The 15,938-nt window shown below is 45.4% G+C and overlaps 1 protein-coding gene and 1 long non-coding RNA gene across 10 annotated transcripts in view; one reads left to right on the forward strand and one right to left on the reverse strand.

Moving 5' to 3' along the window:
• Positions 1 to 972, reverse strand: part of MEIS2 (Meis homeobox 2) — a 231,844-nt gene extending 230,872 nt beyond the window's left edge. The window contains exon 1 of one of the 9 annotated variants that reach the window (XM_079954793.1): positions 8 to 971. Coding sequence is in view for 8 of the 9 variants with exons in the window: in XM_079954787.1 (XP_079810913.1) it covers positions 8 to 19 (12 nt within the window). In the remaining variant the exon portion in view is untranslated. Of the gene's footprint in view, positions 1 to 7 lie in introns of all 9 variants that reach the window. The other 8 variants (XM_079954787.1, XM_079954792.1, XM_079954795.1 and 5 more) reach the window with 8 other exon arrangements.
• A 3,252-nt stretch (positions 973 to 4,224) lies between these two features.
• LOC307204300 lies at positions 4,225 to 13,943 on the forward strand. The gene is made up of 2 exons (XR_013833568.1): positions 4,225 to 12,814; positions 13,875 to 13,943. It is a non-coding gene; the product is annotated as an uncharacterized lncRNA (long non-coding RNA).
• Positions 13,944 to 15,938: the final 1,995 nt, after the last annotated feature.

Raw genomic sequence — 15,938 nt, forward strand, 5'->3', positions numbered from 1 at the left:
AACCTACCCTTTGCGCCATCAGTCTGCGCTCCGATAAACTCCTGGAGGTGTCCTATATTTAATATCCCAGTCCAGCAACAACAACAAAAAGTGATTGAGTGGTGAAGAAGAAGAAGAATCCCTTTTCCCCCTTGTCCTTTCGACCCACTTATAGACTTCTCCAGCACGCTTAAATAATCATAAAAGACAACAGCAATAACAATAAAAAGTAGGCAAAGAACCCCGTCGAGTTTGTGATCTTCTTTTTTCCCGCGCGCTGCTTCTCCGTTTCCCCTTTCTCTGTCTCTTTCCTTTTTTTTCTTCCTTTGCGTAAAAAATAATAATAATTAAAAAAAATTAAAAATCGTCAACCCCCCAACTGAAGGTTACGATCGGCCCGTCAGCAACCCACATGTAACCAAACTGTCGTGTCTCATGGCTTTTTGCCACTCCAGCTGTCAATCAAAGCCATGGAATGTCAAGGTAGTGAATGAATGATGGCTGATGATGATGAAGAAGAAAAGAGGAATCTTTTTAACCTCGGGTTCTTCTCTCAGTAACTCCGCGTTTGGGGTTTGTCTTGTAGGAGAGCTATAGGTTCTTTTCTCCCTCTCTCCCCCTTTTTTTTTAACTACCGGGAGGGGGAGGGTGGGGTAGGATGCGAAGAAAAATGGAATAGTTTGCAAAACGTGGACTTCCTCCGTTCTTTTTTTTTCCCCCGGTAGGTATTTTGTCTCCCTCTTCACCTCTCCCTCTGAGATGAGTGAGTGTCAGTAAGTGTTGGCAGGTTGGCTGCTGGCTGGCTTATAGAAGAGGCTCAGTTTTGCAGCGCTGATCGGCGGGAGAATGAAATGACGGAACCCGGAAGTAGTGGTGGCCATAGCCAGTCCTACAACAGAGACACATACAAGGGAGAGGGGAGAGGGAGAGGAGAGGAGAAGAGAGCGAGCACAGAACCAGCGAGCGAGCGAGCGCTTAAAGCCTGTGATATGCAGAGTATGCAATCAGGGCTGCTTCCACGCCACCCGGGGAGGGGGGGGGAGAAAGCCACCCTGCAAATCATACCCATAGCAAATCAACGTGCCTTTTCAGATAGGAAAGGGAGAGTGTGGGATAAAGAAGGAGGCACAGGAGAAGGAAGAGAGGGAGAGGGAGAGAAAGAAAGGCTGCCTGGCTTCGTGCGTGCGCGTGGTGGGGGAACTGTAAAAAGCCAGAAATGGGGTGGGGGGGGAGTGCCATACAAGCCTAGCACTGGCATGCTTTTTTATTATTAGATTATTTTACCACTCAATACCCTTATCTGCCTAACTGCACTCTTTAGCCAGCGCTTCGCATTGTGTGCCCCCCCCCCGCAGTCTCTCTCTCTTCTGAGGTTACTTCTAGCAGCGATTCAATGGCCACTATGCAAGCCGAAGGAACTCAGGCAGTTGCAAAGGTTTAAAGGGGGGGGGGGGAGAGCGAGAGGGAGAGCATGCAAAGTTGATCTGCCAGCGGAAACTAGCCTGCTTTAAACAAAGTCCTCCGTCCATGCCAGAATCTTGTATTCAAAGAGATCTCTGTGTGCGTGTTTCCTTTTCTGCGTGAAACCACTACCTTTTTGCTGTTGTTGTCGAAATTACTTTTCCAGGAGCAGAAGATAGACCAACCCCATTTGGCATCGTTCTTCATTAAGTGATCGCTTCCATCAGCCACGCTGTGTGATGTCTTTGGAAGGGGGGGGTGGATGAGAGAGGGAAATCTTTTTAGGTTTTGCTCTGAGGCTGCCAGGAGACTGGAAGGCAAAATCACTATCTTAAAATAGTGGTGTAGATTTGAATGCACTGGGGTGTTGTTGCTGCTGCTGCTGTTTTTTTAAATGGGCCAATCCGTCCTGTTACTATAAACATGTACAATTTTACCTGTGTTTTGTGGAACCTGTGTGCTTAAGGTATTGCCCTGGTAATGTCTTTTTACGGCTATGTTAATTACAGCAAAGTTATTCAGCAAATCGAGTGAAATGGTGCCCCCTTCTTCCGTTCCCAAGGATCAAATGAACTTTTGAAAATACACACAACACACTTTCTTCGCCTTTCTCCCTCGCTCCTTCTCTCTCTCACACACACATACATACACACGCTACCTATCACGTTAGTGTGTATGTGTTTGTGCAGCTTCCTCCAATCACTTTGCTGGAACTAAAACATGCCTTACCTCAGAGCAGTCAATTACCAAAGCTACCCGAGATCATCAATCATGGGGAATGCTTGAAGTTTAGGGGAGGAGCAATGGTCAAACTATTGATTGCTGCAGTTTTGTACTCCCCCCTCCTCTCTCTCTCTCTTTCATGCTCCCTGAACATAAAATCTAAACCAGACAATACTGTTAATAGTGGGGTTTATCAGTGTATCTACTTGTGAATGTGGCCTCGCACATACATAGCATTGAAAGGGGGGGGAGAGAACAACTCCCCCCCCCAAAAAAAAAAACAATGACACCACTGCTTAAACTGGGAAGAGGGAGAGTCGGAGGGAGATTCGGTTCTTCGTAACAGGGTCACAGTGAAGGAAAGTTGGGGAGGAAAGGGAGGGAAAAAATCACCCAAGTGGGGGTGGGGTTGGCTCTAGAAATTTGGCCAGATTTTAATGGGCGATGGGAATGTGCTCCAGAGGTCAATAAAGCCCTCCAAAATGATGAATGATTGAGTACCTGTGATGATGATAGTGATTACCGGAGCAATTAAACAGTTTGATTAAATGAGCCATCATAACAATGATGTCTGCGGGAAATCAGCCCTCACATATAAAGAAAGATAGCGTGGAGAGAGAGGCTGACAAACGCCACTGGGCATGGCTTCGCTTTCCGAGAGCGCTCAGCCTGGCAAAGCGGGAGAGGCTGAACGCGCCGCTCCAGAGGCGAGCGAGGCGAGGAAAGGATCGGCGAGACTTTAAGCCAGACTTGCGCGCTCTCTTCCAACACCCTCTGAAGCTGCGGAGCCAGATCCAGGACGCTGCTTTTTCTCCCCCTTCTCTCTCTCTCTCTCCCCCCCCCCGTTTCTTCCCTCCCCTCTTCCTTTCTCCCCTCTAGAGGACCTCTTCCAAGATTAAAGCCGTCCTGAAGAGCAAGCGCTCTCCTCTGTGGCTGACTTGCCCGGGACTTTGCTGAAAGGTGAGTAAAACCGCCCTCCGTATGCAGATCTCTTTCAAGCGGCGCTTAAGTCGGTTCCTTTGGCGAAAGGCGTCTTTCGGGCGGGGGGTGGCGGAGGGAAGGTTTTTGTCGTGGTGCAGTATTTTTTCTACTCTGTCTTATAAATCGGTAACGCAGTTCAAGATATTCATGGTAATGAATACTTGGTTAATCCTTTGGGTGCCCGGAGACCTACAGAGCAGTAGGTTATGCAAATCCTTTCCTACTTTTGCAGCTGGACTCTTCCAACGGATTGCTTTAAAAGAGATCTACTCCTCGATGAATGGTGCTTACGGAGGCTTTTTCCCTCCTTCTTCCGAAAATGTCACTTTCTTAAATTCCTTGGGAATCGCTTTGTTGTAACACAGCCAACACAATCCCGCCTTCCAGGACACATTTTTAAACTTGTATTCTAGGGAGGGCAGCAAGAATTGACCTTGCAGGGGATAGAGAAAGCCTTAGTTTAGAAATCTTTAGGGTGTGTGTGTGTGTAGGATAGTTTGTAAAAAATAATAATCCAGTTGCATGAAAGACTTTCATATACTTGGGCTCACTGGAAGGAAAGTTGGTGTGTTTGATTTCTGTTCCAACCACTTGACGGCTAGGCTTCTGTAACGCTGATTTGCATGGCACTTTTGAGTTGAATATCTTTCGAAAGAGATCGAGCATCTGAATAAAACAACCGAACACCTAAATATCCCAATAACAAAAATAGCAAAATCTGGAAAATAAACGAGGGCATTTGCCGTCTCGAATGCTACATTTTAATTTCTGTTCCCCGCCCCCCCCCCCCTTGGACTGTCTTTTTCTTCTGTTGAAGTTACCTGAGAGAATACAAAGTAATAACAAGAATGTGGCCAGTTTCATACCCTCCTTGGGTCGGTAAAAAGCTAACCCCATCCCCAAATCGGTAAAACGCACGTTTCCCGGGTAGCTAATTGAGAGTAGCACTATTCTTGATTTAGAGCCTGAAGTTGGTTATCTTTTAAAAAGCAGGGTATAGGAGCCATCGGAATTTGGACGCAAGTGAGATATGTGAGACAGGGGTTACATTTGGGCTGATTAATAATAATAATAATAATTCATTGTACAGTCCTCAACATATTTACTCAGAAGGAAGGCCCTCAGATGTCAGTGGGATTGACTCTCATATAAGTGTGCTTAGGACGGCAGCCACAGTGGACTTCAGTGATATTTCCAAGCTAGCTTGTCCTTTCAGAGCCTTGTCCTCTTGCAAGCTGCAAGTGGGGCTTTCCTCTTTTCTAGAACCGGCCCAAAGTCCAAAAAAAGAAATTAGGTGTCCGGCGTGGAAATGCATCTCCGTCAAGAATCCGCTTCCCCCTTCCTTCCCTCCCCCCTTTTGGCCCAGGCTGGAAATGGTTTTAACAGGCGGTAAAATTTCATCTTGTGGTGTCAAATTGGGGTCAGTTGGGGGTTAGGGTTCTCAGTGTCCGCGAAGGAGCTGTCCAGCTGTGTGGGGATTCATTAAGGGCAAAAGATCCGTTTCAAGAAAAACAATACAGAGACAATCAGTAGGCTAAAGATCCTCTCCAAATCGCATTTTACAAGTGCGCTAGAACAAATATGGATGCTGAAACCCTATTCACTCCAAACTTCCAAACCGCTTCCTTTGTCTCTCGGAACGGGAAAGAAAATCCTCTAAAACTTCAAGAATCTGTTTTCAGCAACCAGGCTTTGGGAAAGGTGGCATCTTTTCAATTTGAGTGTCTTTTTAGATTTTTTTAATAAAAAAATTACTCCTCTCTTTTTGACAGAGCGGAATTGCACAACAGGTAATATCTTAGTCTACGTGTGTGTGTGAGAGAGAGAATGTGTGTGTGTACAAAATTATTATTTCAGATTTACACTCTGAGCTATGCAGAGAATAAGGGGTTTTTTATGGCGGCTGGGTGAGATACCGATGCAGAACGTTGCTATTGACCACCGTCCAAAAATCCTCCTCCCCCCTGCTATTTATATATTCTAATAGATACTCTCTGGTGCCATTAACTTGGGGGTCTCTAACAGTGTGGAAAGTGCATGTAGCTAATCTGGTTTTATTAAATTCGCGTGGTTCAAATCCTCTTAGCTTTTCTACATCTGTTAGAAGGACCGGCGCCTCGCTGGAGGGACAAATAACTTCAGCCATAATCTTGTTTGCAACTTTATTCAGTGTTTGTTTGCTGAAATGAAGTATTTTTGTTTTTGGTTATGCAAATTGAATGGGGGAGGGAAATAGCTCCATTTTTAATATAGGAAAATTATGGATGATTCTTAAATATTTTGATCTGAATTCTGCTTCGAGAACCAATGACAAAGAATGGATCAGATTTACTGATGAAAGCAGGGAGGTGGAGAACTCTTCAAAACAGTTCAGCCACTTCCTCACTTCTATTTTCTCTTTATACTGGAAGTATCCTCACCACAATCATTACTATTCAGAAAGCTGGCACGACTTTTTTTTTTTTAACAGGCGCAATTTATTTTTAACTCTCCAAATCTTTAAAAAAACAACAACCCCAAAACCCTGCTGTTTTACTCCAGTCCACCAGTTAATCCAAAGTGGGTGGCTGCAGAAAACCGTTGAGAAACCTCCGCCGGTTTAAATGCTTTGTCTTTGGTGGGAATTCGTGCGTTTTAGCTAAACTGGGCTATGGATCGGGCATGGTCATTTCGCTCAGATTTCTGTCAAGTATTTTGACCAGTAGCGATCTTTCTTCCTACCTATTACACGCACACGCACAATCAGAACTATTCAGTCTGGGCGAATGCGCCACCAGATAAACACAGGGCCAAATATTCCCCGGGACGGATGGAGGCATTCCTTGATTCTGGTCTTGATTCTTGTTCATCCAGTTCTTTATTCCCTATTTCGAAAGGCCGTTTCGTGCTATCCCTTCTTTAGTTTTCTTTCCTCTCTCAGCAACCTGTTTTCAAACTTTTCAAACATCCTTTCTACCCCCCACCCCAAGTAAATGCTAGCCCAGCAGGGTGAACTTTTCTTGACCTCTATCGCTATATGCTTGTAATTTTGGAAGTTGAATTAGGAGGATTATTCATGTAAGTTACCTGTTAAACTTTCCGCACCCTCCTTCCCCCCTCCCTTTTTCTGCTCAAAATCAACATGAACTCCAGTTTCTTTATTCTCTTGCAAGCCTCTATTATGCTCCCCAAACACCTCTAGGAATTAAAATGGCACTTGTGGAGTGGGTCTCCCCCCCTTTATTTCTTTATCTCTCCTGTTTATTCTGTAAAGATCCCGCTGAACTGAAGAAGCGAGGCAATAAACAGCCCTCTAGCGCTATCTGGCGGGACTCCAACACTCCCAGAATCTGCCGCTTCCAACCAGCCCCTGAAGATCGCTTTCTCCCGCGCTTCTTTGTACTGTATAGTTAAAAGAGATCTGACCACAGAACTGAAAGCCCTTCTACGGAAAGGGATGCTATCTCTGGTCCCGAAGCAGGAGTTCCCTAACCGCAGAAAGTTCGGAGATCAAGAAGGCACTTTCGCCCATTCCTTTCAGGTTCTTTGCGCGCGCGCTCTGCCTTTCCCTCTTAATAATCCCAAACTCGCCGTCGAATTTTTTTCCGAGATAGGAAGCCCCTGCGGTCAAGCACCGATCCCTAAGCACGTTGGCTCTCTCGAAATCGGCCTGTTTCAATGGGACCGATTCTTGCCAGGTCTTTTGCAGCGCGCGCCCCAACACATCCCACCTTCTCCATAGCCCCATCTTTACTCACTAGCATCCTAAGACGGAATGCAAATAGGAAGCCGGCCCTTTGTTTTGTAGGTAGCGAGCAAGGAAAGGGTAGAGATGGGGAACCCTTCTGTTGCAGAATCAAGCCGTCTCCTTGCCTGCCGGGCAGAAAATATACAAGCAGGGAACGCAGGAGAACGAGCCTGGTACTTCACTAGGTTAGGGATGGCGTTTGCTATCCCCACTTTCCCAATTTAATTCTACCAAATGTAACAAACAAACAAAATGGAATGGAAAACCTGGCCTGTTTTTAAGCGGATTCTAGACAACACAGACCCCAACGGCCATCCTTTTCTCTTGCCCGCCACCCGAGCTAAAAACCGAGATGCTCAGATCCTTTTGTCCCAAAGCCCTTAAGTGGCTCAAACCGGCTTCTGGCCGAGTTGTGGATTCCGCTGTGCTTAAATTCCGGACAGTCCCTTCCAATCTGGACACACCCAGACCACGCAAACTCTCTCTGGAACTTCAATGAAGCTCCATTTCTGGGGTTGCCTGGAAGGAGCCACCCGTTTCAACTTTGAGAAAGAAAAGTCAACACGGGGATATATTGGATGCGTTTTCCTGGGCACCACGGAAGCTGTCAAAAGGACACGGCGCGATTTCTGGAGCGAGGCTTTCTGTATTGGGCAGCGTCTTAAACTCTTTCGATTTTCTCCCCAGAAATCGGGCAACCTTGATGCACTTTTCTTTTTAAAAAAATTCACACCGTCGCTGCCCCTTACAAAGAGAATGCAATATTGGTGATTTTCTCTCTGTAGGAGAAGAGGGGCCTTGTGGCACACACTGCATAGAGCCAGTGAGCTCTCCCTGTGCTGAGCCCCGCTGTAATTAATTGAAAACAGTTATTAGGTGGTCATTGGCAATAGCGTAAATAATTGCGGTGGGTTTTTACTTAAAATTGACCGGTCACAGAGCGGTTGGGGGTGGGGATGGGGGGTATCGATCGGAGGTATAAAAATGATGTATCAAAACATCAATGTCGATTATTTGAAATATTGTAGTCGAATCTTTTTATTGCTTCATCGGTTTAAGTGTCTGAAAGTGCAGCGTTCCAACATATATTTATGTTGTCAATACTGTCAAAACTGTCAGGTTTATTACAGTGGATTTGTAATACATTTCAGAGCTGCTCATTTGCATAAAACCCCCCTCCAGTTTTCCTCTTCCCACCCCCACCCCAAACCAACTCCCACACGCCTTTCCCCATCTCTAGAAAGAAAGCAGGCGGGGGGGGGGCGACTGTCAGTTTAATCAAAGGATTCAGGGCTCCTTTGCTGAAGCAGAAGTAGAGATCCCGCACAATTACATCAAGCCCCCCTCCGCCTCTTTCCCTTCCTGGGTCGCCTCGCCTAACTTGCAAAAGGGATCTGCCGTGTCGCCCTTGCCTTTCCGACCTGATTAAATAAAGCCCATCCCGATTCAGTCCCCATTTCAACTGGTATGATCCCTGCCACTTCTCGCTTTCTTGCCTACTCTCGCTCCCCTAAGGAGTAAGATCAGCGGAAGAGAGCCGGATTTACTCCTCAGTAAACAGGTTTAGGATCGTTCCGTCATACCCCGCCGAAGTCAGCAAGCGGAACGCGCTTTAATTCGAAGTGGCCTCGCTTAATTGAGTCTGCACTTCGGGCTACGCTCCTAGTCACTTATTCGGTCTCTGCCGAATTTCGATTCCGGATAAGCATCCGAACCGATTTTGAAATAACAGGCTTGTTTCGGAGGAAGAAGAGATTGGGGCGAATAAGCCAGGCGGGTCGGTCCAAACAGGCGCACCTGTATAAAGCCTGGACGCGAGAAAGGCGCACAGATACTTCGGTCCCAGTAGCCGCAAAGGCATAAAAAGAATAAACAGCTGCCTTTTGATCTCTGTGTTTATGGATTTAAATGCCCCTCGCGATGGTCAAATGAGCGCCTCAGTCCTCTCTTTTGAAACGAGCAGGACAGGAGCAAGGCGAGTAAACATACATTGTTGGATTTTGGAGGGCCAGAGGCAAATCGGGGCCATCCTTAGGAAACCCCTGGATTTCTAGGACGCCTAAAAGATCACGCTCACAAAGTTTGAAAAGAACAGTAGCCACAAATTCTTGGTTAACTTCTCTCTCGCATTTTCTTGCAGAGCCGCTTCGCGAGGAGAAAATGTGTAAAAACAAACAAACACCTGGACTCACCCCCCCCATCCTCATCCCTTAAACCTAGGTTGCTCTGCGGATGCCCCGCAGTTTCCGCCAGACTCACCTGGCTGGATGCTTGCACTAGCGAGTACAGCATTAATAATTATTATTATTATTATTATTATTATTATTATTATTATTATTTATCATCTAAGATTCCTCTCCATCCCAACTAGCCTGTGATAAGTCTTGGAAAGGGACCGCCAACTCTCTCCCGCCTGTAAATTGAGAAGTAAGGCGAGTGGATTGGGGGCGCGGAGGCTCTGGCCCCATGGGGGACCTTGTTGACTTGGGCTTGTGACCCCCCCCCCCTCCAGGAGAGGGTTTCCGCGGTTCGTGGCGGCTTCCAGGAACCCACCGTACGCGCGACCAAGACGCCCTATGCGCCGAGGGGCGTCTTGCTGCTGCCAGCGGCCGGCGTGTCTCTCCTGCTGGAGGCAAGGAGAGGATTCCGCGGTCCCTGTAAAAAAAAAGTGCGACGGGACGCACCCAGCAGACGGTGTGGGTTGATGCAAACTTCCCCACGAAAAAGGGACAGGATGGCCGAGGAGCTCCGCTGCCTTAGCATGGAGCAATAAGCCCAAAGGCCCCTGTTAAGGAGCTGGAGAAAGGTGAGGGTCCGGAGCTCCTATCCGTCTAGCCTCGTCCCCTCGGTGCCCGAATTTCGTTCCTTTCCGAGCCGGGCGCCTCCTTCCCTCGCGCGCTCGGAAAGCATTTAACAACAATTACGCCTTAATCAGCTGGAATGTTGGCCACAAATGACGCTATTAAACATCAAAGGGATGCCTCCGACTTTACCTTTTAGCCATAAGAGGATTAATTTATCTAATTAGAGGGGATAAATATGTGCATAAATACATATCTCTCTCCTCACTCCTTTCTCCTTAATCTGACGGATTCCTATCGATGGGAGGGGAGGAGAGAGTGAGGCAGGGGGCGCGCCGGGGTGTTCCTCGACATCATCGCCCGCATCTTTAATTCTTAAAAAAAGAAAAACCCGACATGATAATGGGATGGGGGGAGAAGAGGGCTGACCAGAAGCCCTCGCCCCAAAGGAGCAAATCCGGAGGGTCGCATCAGTTCACCGAAGTCCCTCGCTGAAGGCTGCTCAGCACCGGCAGATATTACTTTTGTGTGTATTTGGGAGGCAGAACAAAAGCAAGCAAATTCCAACCCCTTCCAAATGAAACCTGGAAGTGGGGGCAGACGTGTTTGCCTTTGTTGGGATTTAGGATCCGATTTACTGACCCCCCCTTCCTCCCCGCACTCCGAAGCTCAAGGCTGCGTTTAATCTCCCCCAATAAAATCCGCCTGACCTTGATTCTAACCTGTATGAATACCTCATTTACCTAATGACTTTGTGTCACGTAGGCAGGAGGTCAGTTTCCTTTTTAACCTTTCCCATTGCTGCAGTAAGCATTCTGGGATAATCGATGGCTGTTTGAATAATCGATGCACACTTTATGATCCCTGACAAACTCCATGGACGGGCACCTCGTTTCAGGAAAGCAAAGCTTGCCTTCTCGGAACAACAGAGGCGAATTGTGCCTGGTGCATCTGCGCAGGAGACTGGCGCCTAGAGGACTAGCGCCTTAACTCCCGTGTTTCCTACCTCGGCACAATATTGTCCAGGAGTAGGATGCACTGCGTTATTTTGTTTTTTTATAAAACAAACAAAAAAACAAAACACCCCACCAACACACACACACACACACACACACGGTCTGTTTCCTCTCTTTCAGTAAACAAAGCCCGTGAGAAGAAACATTTTTTATTTGGTCCTCACAGGTTACACTGACTAGAAGAGATTTTGGGTTTGGGGGCCAGATCTCTATCGAGATTTCAAAAGCAAGCGATTCCACACTCTTCCAACCTTCCTTTCCTTCTTTCTAGGAACAGGCGCAACGAGACCCTCCGCTCACTTGGGCAAGTCTCTCTCTCTCTCTCTCTGTGCCCTTTCCCTTTTTTATTTACTCAGCGATTAAAGTACAAAGTCCCTCCTCCCCCCCGACAAGGCAAAGGTGCTTTAGTGCCTCGTCGCGGCGCCCCACCTTCCTAATGACTCCGGATGGCAGGACTGTGTCCTCAGATAAACACGCCGCGCGGGGGAGGCGGGGAAACCCTGCCGTGAACTTTTCCCTTTCGCCAGCCGGGCTGCGGGGTCTCCTCTCTCTCTCACGAGGTAGTTTTTGCCCGTCCTGTTAAAAGTTTCCTCCACTCCCGTTAAGGAGGAACGGGAGAAACACGACCCTATCTAACGCTAGCGAGCAGCGAAGCGGGTGGGTAGGAAGCGAGACCCCACCCCATCCCTCCCAACCACATTTACTCTTTTTTTGCAAACAAAACAAGCCAGCAGCAGCTCTCAATAATGTCTGGGAGCTCTCACATTTGCTGCTATCTGCTGGTGTTAGTCAGAACTGAGAATCGTTGCAACCCTGTTACCTCTGTAGGATAATTAATACAGATTCGGGGATTCTTCTTTCTTCACTACCTATAAACATATGCTTCGTTGTCCTCCGCAGTTAAGTTATTCAGGGGTCCCTCCACTCCCCCCCCCCCGCCACAGCCCAGCCCGGTAGTGTGATTCTTCCATCAAAGTTTCGACCTGAGACTTTCCCGGCTACATATTAGAGAAGAGCAGTTCAGGGATGCTGAGGCAGGAGGGGAGAGCGCAACAACTTTTGATGGGCTTAGAAAAAAATCGTTTCAGATTCCTCTATAGAAATCTGGGATCAAGAAGCTAAGTCAAATGTAAGCCATTTTCTAAGGTGTTTAAATAATGTTACAGTGCCACATCATAGCCAGCTCTCTGGGAAATGGGGAAGGCAGACATCTCTCTCTCTCTCTCTCTCTCTCTCTCTCTCTCTCTCTCTCTCTCTCTCTCTCTGTGTGTGTGTGTGTCGGTGGGTGTCTGCCCCCAAACATATTTTCTCCGAAGTCTGCTGCACTGATTTCAGTGGGGCTTGCATCCACATATGTGGAATCGGAATGCAGCCTAGCCCAGCCGTCCTGAGAGCTTCCTGGAAAAGCTTTCCTATTGATTTAAGTGAGAATGACTTCCATGTAATGTGTACAAAATCAAGCTGTAATCTCTTCAGGTGCAATCCTGCAGGCTGTAAGCCTGTTGAAATCACACTGACTTCAGGGAGATTTCAGCAGTACTACAGCAGCCTTGTGTGTATCACGTGTATTATCAGAGCCACTGAAGCAGCAAGACAGTGCCATTCTAAGAGACACCAGGAGAACACCTGGCCAGATGTCTGCTGAGCAGAGCTAGCATGTTGATTGGGGCTTTCCTAAGTGCCTTAGACCTGTGGCCTGAGAGAAGAGATTATATGACAATCAACTTTTCTTCACACTCAACATTTCCTTCTATATTTACTCTTTCACCTAAATGCCAGGGACATATTTAATGGGAAACTTATTTCCAATATTATATCCAATATTGAGTGGGACTGCACAGAAGATACATAACAAAACCTGGAGAACAATGAGCTTCTGCAAAGGTAGGTTTAGATAATTAATACCAGACATTTCTACAATGTGGTTCCTTACAAAATCCTGTCAAGGAGACCTTAAAAATTCCTGTTTTACAGAAAGGGAGACTGACTTGTCTAAGAACTCCCAGTGAATCCTTGGCTCTGGTGTCAAATCTTAACAGTTTATCTATCTACTAGCCCACAGAGAACAATGCCACTCATATTGGATTCTGAAGATGCCAGATGCTTATACTGGCATTCAATCCCTGGTAAGTCCTCTTACTGTATGTATACAATTTTAAATGGGGGTTATTCTTAGGTCAGTGTGTGTACAATTGCAGCCGTAGTCAAGTTTTAGTCAGGAGAAAACTAGCATATCAGTAAGACTTCTATCTTTGGGGAAGATTCTACATGCAACCCACCTTCTACACACCCATAAGATAAAGTGATACAGTCCAGGAAAGACCTTACCACTTGGGTCTACTGGAACACGGTTATTTCTTTTTAAATAGTGCCAGACAAAACAGGGCAAACAAAATGTTGGATGAAACCTTACACTGAACTCTGCAAAAAAACTCCCACTGATGTTAGCATATGAAGTCTGCAGCCGAAAACTGTTACACACTTTGCATGGCTAAGTGCTATATAAATGGTAATAAGCTCATTCATCATTATGTATGAAATAATGGTAACACATTTGATATAAAATGACATATGCAAACTTCTTATGATATCTATCAATGCATTTGCAATAATTACCATGCTAATTTCATTGTTTATCATTGCTCTGATCGAAGTGCCTAGAGAAGTATACATGGGCATAAGCAGTGTGGAAACAAAAACATCACAAGTGTTTGTCCTATATTCTCACCTCTAGGCTATATGGCAATTATAAGACAACATATCTAGGCTTGTGTCATACTGGATAATACTGTTCCTTGGGTGACCGAGGAACTTAAATCTAACCTTTTGATTCACAGCAGCTGAGCTGTTGAGCAGCATGATCTTGGCTAAACTATAAAGTTTGCTGAACCACACATAAATATATATATATTTATAGAAATACTTAATATTCAGTATTTTTAAATCCCATTAATTCCAAAGGGAGATTTAAGCCCACACCTGAATGGGCTTTTAGGTGCCACCCTATACATGTCTACTAAGAAGCCCCACAGAGTTCAATGGGACTTATTCCTAAAAAAAAGTAAAAAAAAAAAAGTTCAGAATTACATTTAACTTACCAGGACAGATAAAAGCACAATTAAAACAGTTTTTTTTAAAAAAACCTCACCTCACAACAAAATCAATAATCTTTGCAATACATTGCAGGGAGGACACCAAAAACAATTCTTAATTTGTCAAAGGTCAAGTTCAAGAGGTGTGTCTTCAACAACAACAGCTGTAAAGATATGGTGCCAGATGCAACTCTGTTGAGAAGGTGTTCCATATTCCTGAGGTCATCACCAAGGAGACCCTCTCATGAGTTGCTGCTCCTGAACCTCTGGGAATTTATTGATTAGCCTTCCTGAAAGTAGCCTTTCGGTTCACAAATCTCAGACAAATTAAGGATTTTTGACTCCATCTCTTCCACTGAAAACACATGTTTAACTCACCAAAATTAATGGAATGTTTGTCTCCAGCCGTATCATACCCACAATGGATTAGTTATCATTAAAATAGTGTGTGGATACCACAGCAAATTCTGGTAACCGAGGTATTGTACATCCTAATTGTATCGGTCACTGTCTTGACCTACAAGCTTTGTGAGAAATATTCATGTATAATTTCATGTAGAAAGTGTTCATTATTATGTTCTAGCTGTTTATTTATTGTATATTCTGTGTTATCATTTATGTTCTTTGCATGTTTGCTAAGAGACAGATTATTCTGATACTTTCTCTCTCTCTCTTTCACACACACACACACACACACACACACACACACACTTTGCCTTGCTGTACCAGGTAAATGGAAACAAATCAATCCTCTCCTGATATTGGATGGGTTGCAAACTTTGGGAAGACAATGAACTCTTTCACTTCTAGAACAAGAAAACTGTTCATAATGACATGGGATCTACCACATATGTCCAAGCTTTGAGCACAGAGTACGTTCTATACCCACATCAGGGAAACTCAGATAACTTTGCCAAAGCAAAATTCCCAATCAATACTTGGGAATGTATAGAATAATATTTTTTTTACCACCACCCTTCCCCATTTTTTTTTTTTTTGCATTTTTTGCTCTCTTGGGAACTTGTTGGGAAATAAACCCCTCCTAAAAACATGCATTTTGTAATGGTAGGTAGATGCTGAAATCAAATGTTTTCTCCTTTTTGAAACATATTGTAGGTCCCCACCCCCCTTGGCCATCATAGGTTATACTTATAGGAATGATAATAAAGATATATACGAGATGTCCGAAATAATAGGATAATCAGGCCAAAAAGTGATTTGGTTTAATGATGTGAGCCATGAACAGAGCCTGAGGCACAGTGTATCTACCCTTGCAGCTGAATCTTGACACAGTAAAGAAATGGTTGCATGTCAGACTGGAGACGGGGTGGAGTTAATTTTTTTCCATGCTTCCCCATGGTATATCTTTTTCAGAAGCTAAGGTAGGGTGGAGAGCTATCACATGATAAAGAAAAGGTTCTAGCTCAGTCAGTTTTCAGGTTCTTTTGAACTTGCAGAAGGACACACACACACACACACACACACACACACACACACACGGCAGAAGTGAAAGATGTGAGCACACTCTGCCATTGGCCAGGGGACTAAGGGCCATTGGGAAGCTGGTTCCTCTGTCTCCCAGGAAAAACATCACAGCAAAGGGAGGGACCACATTGCCTCCATCCATCTGCCAAAGGAGAAGTAGCTTCAGGAGTCTCACGTGCCCTCTCCTTGCCTGAAAGGATGCTCTAGAATAGAAGCAAAGGGAAAGGACACTCTGGCTCCATCATTAAATGAAGGAACAATAGTCAAAAACACCGACAAGGAAGATCAACCTGGTTTGAACTGGACATAAGGCTCACCACATTGTTTTGAAGAACAGATCTGCATTCTCTATCTCTCCCCCCCTCCCCCTCACTTGTGTATCTTGTCTTTCTCTGTCTCTAAGGCTAATGGCAGGGCCTCACACCCCCTCTCTCCTTCTTTTGTTTTTATTGACGTGAGCAGCTTTGAGCAGCTCCTGAAAAGCAGGATAAAAATGTAGTAAAAAAAGTACCATACTAGTTTGGTAAGACAGCACAGAAATCAATTTGTTTGGGTCACAAAACATCTAATCTAAACCACAACAGTTCCCCAAGCTCGCAGTTAAAGTAGACTTTGACATTCTGTGTCCCACTGGACTGTTTTGAAACAGCAGGAGGTATAAATTAACTGTCTC

Source organism: Podarcis cretensis (assembly GCF_951804945.1).
Source record: "Podarcis cretensis genome assembly, chromosome: 1".
Classification (NCBI taxonomy): Eukaryota; Metazoa; Chordata; class Lepidosauria; order Squamata; family Lacertidae; genus Podarcis; species Podarcis cretensis.